Source organism: Eurytemora carolleeae, unplaced genomic scaffold, assembly GCF_000591075.1.
Source record: "Eurytemora carolleeae unplaced genomic scaffold, Eaff_2.0 scaffold1315, whole genome shotgun sequence".
Lineage (NCBI taxonomy): Eukaryota > Metazoa > Arthropoda > Copepoda > Calanoida > Temoridae > Eurytemora > Eurytemora carolleeae.
Genome location: NW_019397202.1, coordinates 78,089 through 85,192, shown reverse-complemented (window position 1 = coordinate 85,192; position 7,104 = coordinate 78,089). Strand labels below are relative to the sequence as shown.

Sequence of the window (7,104 nt, the reverse complement as noted above, 5' to 3'; positions counted from 1 at the left end):
GGGGGGGGGGGGAGGGGACGCATTATATTTCCTACCTGGATCTGGATTCCATTGGAGGACGCATCAGATTTATTGTCTGGACCTAGATGTTGGTGAGGACGCATCAGATATCCTGACTGGATCAGATGCTAGGAGAACGCATCATATTTCCTATATGGATCTAGATGCTGGGGAAATGGATCAGATTTCCTACCTGGATCTAAATGCTGGGGGGACACATCAGATTTTCTATATGGATCTAGATGCTAGGAGGACGCATCAGAATTCCTACCTGGATCTAGATGCTGGGGGCAACATCAGATTTTCAACCTTGATCTAGATGCTACGGGAATGGATCAGATTTGCTACCTGGATCTAGATGCTACGGGAATGGATCAGATTTGCTACCTGGATCTAGATGCTGGGAGGACGCATCAGATTTCCTGCTCTCCCGGCCTGGTGAGAGCAGGGGCTTGTACTGGAGATTGGAGGAGGTCGAGGGGTCGGACTTCAGGGCTCTCCTGGGGAATAAGAGGCTGATAAATGGATCCTTCTTCTCCAGGTTAGGGTTGGAATATACAGTTCTATACAGAGTATTCAGGTTTTTACATTTTAAATCGTCTTTTATCAACGAAGCAGGATTAATTAAATAACGTAATAGTGCCGTCTTATAATAATAATAATAATAATAATAATAATAACAATAATAATGATAATGGTAATAACAATAATAAGACACTGAGGTAATCCTTGAGTATACAGTCCGAAATATTTGTTTGAATTACTGGAATCATGTGACCCTGAAATAAATTACAATAAAGAGGTAGGATTTAACCCCCCCCCCTCTTCCTGCAGAGGGTAAACACGCTGTGGGGGAGGTGGTTACAGTAGGGAGCCCCGCTCATTTTTTAAAGATTAATATCATTAAATTCTTCAAGACTTTCTTTTGTACTCTCAAACCATGTGTACTGTTAAAGAGTGTGGGTGGGTTCTCTTCCTGTGATATGTGCGTAATTAATTTAGATTCTAATAAGTACATTCCTGTAATCAAGGTATGTATATTAAAGGTAGGGGATATAGGGTTTATTTACATTTTATTGTGATGTTTTTGTACCGCTCAGGAACATGGTTTTGAGTAAATAAACAACTTAACAAATAGTAAACAAGCCCGGCCTCCCAATTCTGTTTACTATCTTTGTTATCATTTTAACTAAACTACAGTTTCTAGCATTTTAAATACGGACTCCAGGCAAATATGTGCACAAACACTATTCCCCCTACCATTAGTATATATACAATATACATTGCATATGATTAACTATAGATAGATACATTGTTCATTAATCATTGAAAAAAGTTATCAAGAAATGGATCAAACAATAGAAACGACCAACACCAGATATTTAATGACTTATTTCTTACATTAATTGCCTACTAATAATTTAATAATTTGTACAAATGAATTTTTAGCAGAAAACAGAATTTAGTAGAAAATAGATCTTATATAACATGAGAGCTCCTGAGCCCATTCCCTTCCTCCAATGTGTAGATTTACAAACACTTTTCCATGTTAGGTTAGGATAAGACAGATAGATATCCATGTTTGTAAAAGTAGAAGGGGGCCCCCCCCCCTTCTGTTTCCAAAGATTTCCCCAAAAATAGTTCTAGGCCTTCATGAGTGTTGTTACACGTGGCCTGGTAAACCATATCTAAAATATTCTTAGATATCTTATCTAGAACCCTTTCCCCCCCCCCTCATCTCTTTAACTTAGAACCCCTCCCCCATCTCTCCAGCCCTCCCCTCACTTCCTGTCAACACACCCCTATTGATCAGTGTATGGTACTCATGGTTGCTACTGAACCCTACTGTATACAAAATATGGGGTTATGACAAAGGATTTAAAGGTTCGAATTATCACATCCCTATCCAACCTTAACCCTGCCATGTATGTCTAACTCAACCGTTAACCTTTATATAGGTACACATGAGGTCAAACTATATGTTGAGGTGGTAAAATCTCTACGAATAGAGAATAAGGATGAATTTAAAGTTAACTAGTTAGGGTCTGACTACTGATAAGACAAGAGAACTTTTTTGTCAATCCAGTTAGATCAAAGTTTCAAGCTCGGATTAAGAATTGGTCAATATCTTCAAAGACTCGAATTAATTAACTGCTCAATTTACCAGGCATCGATAGATAAAAAGATAAAGTGTTTTGAATATCTGTTCCTAGAGAATGTTGTCTGTGTATCTAATTGAAGACTGATGGAAGGATGAATAGCTCCAGGTATAAGAGGTTGACTGGGAGACAGGGTTGGAGAAGCAGGTTGCATGGTGGAGATATTCTCCATGAAGGGTGGAGCACACATTCCAGGTTTAGTTTCAACATGGCCTACAAGTTATTTCCTTAAATCAATCCTCGACCATCAAATCAAATCAGAGGTTTATGGACGCCATAATCCCAACATTTTAATCCTGAAGATATGGAAACTAATAGATAATAGTCCTCAGCTGAAAACTTTAGAATTGTGGATATTGAGATAATGCTTGATCTTCGCTTTTTGTTAATCTTCAGATTAGTATAATTTTAATCCACTAAAGTGCCTTAAATTCTACGAATCAGGTTGTACCAAAAGAGAGGATTAAGAGAATTATAAGTTCGGGATTAGGGGGTATCCAATTCTAAAGTTTTCAACTCTGATCAATTTTCAGAGCTATTGCTCATGGAATAAAGACGCTATTGGAACCTTCATTGGAACCTTTTTTGCAAAACCAAACAAAAAGATGAAAAAAGATAAAACAGATGAAAGAAAATGGCTGAATAGTTTTATTTGCTGGAGAAGCTAGGAGGCGAGAAATCAAACAATGAAATTTATTTTTCTCTTGAAATTATCAATTTTACTGTTCATCAAATAAATTTGATTCTACTCCGTTTGCTAAGTTTCAATATTGCAAACTGTTTTGCATTTTTATGTTTGATCAAATGCACAAATTTGAAAGAGGTAAATTTAAATACAACAATGTAAATAATTACAGAAAACATATTTAAAATATTCTTTATTTTAAGATTTATGACCAAAATTGAAATTACGCAGCCCACTAGGTTTTCTTGCAAGGTAAGGTACTTCCGTTGTACTTTAATCTGACTCTTCATTAAACAAAACTGTTTCCTTGCTAATTTCACCAACAGGAGTCTACACCAGGAATACACAAGTCAATTTTGCATAGACAAAGCTATTATGGTACCTTTGTGAATTGGAACTTCTTTAAACGGAAGGTCACTTACATTTACAGTCCCTTTATGGGATGCATTTACTCTCAGAAAAATTAGACTCAATGGAAATTTAAAACCCAGAGGGATTCAATGATAAACTCGAGGACATTCATTTTTAAAGAGCGGATTCAACGATAAACCCGAGGGCTTGCAGATTTTGCGGATTTTTTTTGCCTTTGTAGATTTTCAAAGTATCTTTCAATGAAAATATCCCGGCGGGATTAAATGAAAATTGTTGCATACCAAAAAACCAGCTTTTTATAAAGGAATATAAATTTCCTAACATTCCCTTTAAACTCTTGAATCCAATATCAAATTAAACAAATGCAAAATGGAAAAAGTTTGCTGGAAAACAAACACTTTTAAGAAGAGAAAATAGAAAACTAAATCTACAATAAGATTTTTTCTTTTTCTTTAATTAAAAACTAATATTAAATATTTGGGAAATGAACAATGTCAACTCTAAATAGAATTAAACCTGTTTTATTTAAAAAACTCGTAATAATTATTAAAAGTTATCATTTAAATATCAAAACTATTGTTAATCGTTTAGAAGAGTTATTAAAAGGGGTTGTTGAATAAAGGTCCTTTGATTTAAACTGGATTGGGGAAAATATAAATTTAAAAAAAATAAAATTTCAACCTTTTTTATTTTTAAGGTACACACTCTAAATGGACTTAAATGTTATTTCAAGTGACCTTTTTCTGTGGTATGTGTTATGACCGATTCACAACAACTCCTTGTTGAAAAATTGATTATTTTCATATTCGGTTTCTGTTCAGAAAAAGACTCGCGCTATTATGCTTTATAAAACGTGAGCGAGGTTAAGGAATTGTCAGAAAAAAAGAACGATATCTTCGCACATCATCGTTGCTTAGATAATTAGGTGTAAAGGTTACCGTGTTAAATTGAAGGTCCCTTGAAATAACGTGTACAGTCTCTTTAAGTTTTAGAAATTAATGCTTTGGCATTTAATTACAGAGATAAACAGATAGATAGAAAGTTCAAATACTTATCCAAATTAGAGAATAGGAGGAGAATAGGAGGAGAATAAGAGAAGAATATGAGGAGATTAGGAGGAGAATAGGAGGATAATAGGAGGAGAATAGGAGGAGAATAGAAGGAGAATAGGAGGAGAATATGAGGAGAATATGAGGAGAATAGAAGGAGAATAGAAGGAGAATATGAGGAGAATAGGAGGAGAATAGAAGAAGAATAGGAGGAGAATAGGAGGAGAATAGGAGGAGAATAGAATGAGAATAGGAGGAGAATAGAAGGAGAGTAGGAGGAGAATAGGAGAAGAATAGGAGGAGAATAGAAGGAGAATAGGAGGAGAATAGGAGGACATTAAGAGGAGAATAGGAGGAGAATAGAAGAGAATAGGAGGAGAATAGGAGGAGAATAAGAAAAGAATAAGAGGAGAATGGAAGAAAAATAGGAGGAGAATAAGAGAAGAATAGGAGGAGAATAGAAGAAGATAAGGAGGTGAATAGGAGGAGAATGGAAGGAGAATAGGAGGAGAATAGGAGGAGAAAAGGAGGAGAATAAGAGAAGAATAGGAGGAGAATAGGAGAAGATAAGGAGGAGAATAGGAAGAGAATAGAAGAAGATAAGGAGAAGAATAGGAGGAGAATAGGAGGAGAATAGAAGGAGAATAGGAGGAGAATAGGAGGAGAATAGGAGGAGAATAGGAGGAGAATAGGAGGAGAATAGTGGAGAATAGGAGGAGAATAGGAAGACAATAAGAGAAGAATATGAGGTGAATAGGAGAAGATTAGGAGAAGAATAAGAGGAGAAAAGGAGGAGAATATGAGGAGAATCGGAAAATATTAGGAGAAGAATAAGAGAAGAATAGGAGGAGAATAGAAGAGAATAGGAGGAGAATAAGAGGAGAATAGGAGGACAATAAGAGGAGAATAGGAGGAGAATAAGTAGAGAATAGGAGGAGAATAGGAGGAGAATAGGAGGAGAATAGGAGGAGAATAGGAGGAGAATAGAAGAAGAAAAGGAGGAGAATAGGAGGAGAATAGAAGGAGAATATAGGAGGAGAATAGAAGGAGAATAGGAGGACAATAAGAGAAGAATAGGAGGAGAATAGAAGAGAATAGGAGGAGAATAAGAGGAGAATAGGAGGAGAATAGGAGTAGAATAGGAGGAGAATAGGAGGAGAATAAGAGGAGAATAGGAGGAGAATAGGAAAAGAATAGGAGAAGAATAGAAGGAGAATAGGAAAAGATATTAAATGATGAAACTAACCTCCCTGAGTAGTGTAGTGGGTCTAGGTATCGAAATAGCATCACAGGTGAGAGATCGGAGAAATGTGCCTTTACCTTTATTTCGTTCCATTTACACACTTGTTGGAATAAATAAACCCAACAGTAGTTCTCCTGGTTCAAGGTTTACTAGACACTTAAACCATCAAGGTTCAACACCAAGTAAGACGGAAACTGGAAAGAGAAGGAGAGAGATTCAGAGAATCTGAGATAGGGGGTAGGGGGATGGTTTTTTCCTCATCCTTTCTTATCAATACTCATTCTTTTTTCATCCTACCTCATCCTTTCTTATCCTTCCTCATCCTTCCTCATCCTTCCTCATCGTTCCTTATCCTTCCTCATCCTTCCTCATCCTTCCTCATCCTTCCTCATCCTTCCTTATCCTTCCTCATCCTTCCTTATCCTTCCTGATCCTTCCTGATCCTTCCTGATCCTTTCTCATCCTTCCTCATCCTTCCTCATCCTTCCTTCCTCATCCTTCCTTATCCTTCCTCATCCTTCCTCAACCTTCCTCATCCTTCCTTATCCTTCCTCATCCTTTCTTCATCAATACTCATTCTTTTTTCATCCTTCCTCATCCTTCCTCATCCTTCCTCATCCTTTCTCATCCTTCCTGATTCTTCCTCATCCTTCCTCATCCTTTCTCATCCTTCCTCATCCTTTCTCATCCTTCCTCATCCTTCCTCATTTTTCCTCATCCTTCCTCATCCTTCCTCATTCTTCCTCGTCCTTCCTCATCTTTTCTCGTCTTTTTCGTTTTTGTCTTTTACTGAACAAAATGTAAAAATATTGAAAAATTTAAGTTTAATGATGTATAATATAGGGGATTCAGTGTCTAGACAAAGGAGAAATGCATGATATTAAAAATATTAAATTAAAAAGATTCAATTTACAGGGATTGTCAGAGAATCTTAAAAATCATCCAGCTCAAACAGTGTTTTTTTGGCAATGGAAAAAATAACTGTACTAGTTAAGGTCTCTAAAATATAGATATTAATGAAGATTGAACAAATATTAACTATTCATAACACTATTCTTTTGGTTCGCAGTGTTATAACGTTTTTGAATAGACTTTGCTTTTTATCGAGAAGGTTCAATTTTTTGGAGAAAATCCGGGAATCAATTAAAACTTTATTTACACTTAGAACACATGCTTTAATGTACAGCTAATTCAGCTTAATAGCACGATGATTACTTTATTGTACGTTCATAAAAAATTCACCATGAAGAGAGTGAGAATGATAAAGTACACAATAGTTTCATAACATTTATTAGGTTGCAGTTTCTTAAATTTTTACAATATTGGGCGTTATATTCTGAAATATCTACTTTTTTCATTTTCAACATGTCAGGACTGTACAAATTTGGTCTTAGGGATCGGAGGGGAGGGGGTGATAAATGTAACCCCTTTGGTTACATCGGTAAGAGGGGAGGTGGGGTATGTTGTGCCTTGTGTCACATGTAAACATGAAAATAATATTTTTCATCGGTCTTCTTTAATTCTAAGTTTATTGCCCAAACTATACAATATAATACAGGATGTGAAAATTAGAACATTTTCTGCTGCACAGTGTAC

At 36.0% G+C, this 7,104-nt stretch overlaps 1 protein-coding gene across 1 annotated transcript in view; it reads right to left on the bottom strand.

The window, feature by feature from the left end:
* LOC111712701 (uncharacterized) overlaps positions 1 to 2,636 on the bottom strand; it is a 3,636-nt gene extending 1,000 nt beyond the window's left edge. The window contains exons 1-2 of the mRNA XM_023487391.1: positions 2,210 to 2,636; positions 388 to 563 (exon numbers count right to left, since the gene is read on the bottom strand). Of these exons, the coding sequence (XP_023343159.1) occupies positions 388 to 563; positions 2,210 to 2,349 (316 nt within the window). The 5' untranslated portion in view covers positions 2,350 to 2,636. The remainder of the gene's footprint in view (positions 1 to 387; positions 564 to 2,209) is intronic.
* Positions 2,637 to 7,104: the final 4,468 nt, after the last annotated feature.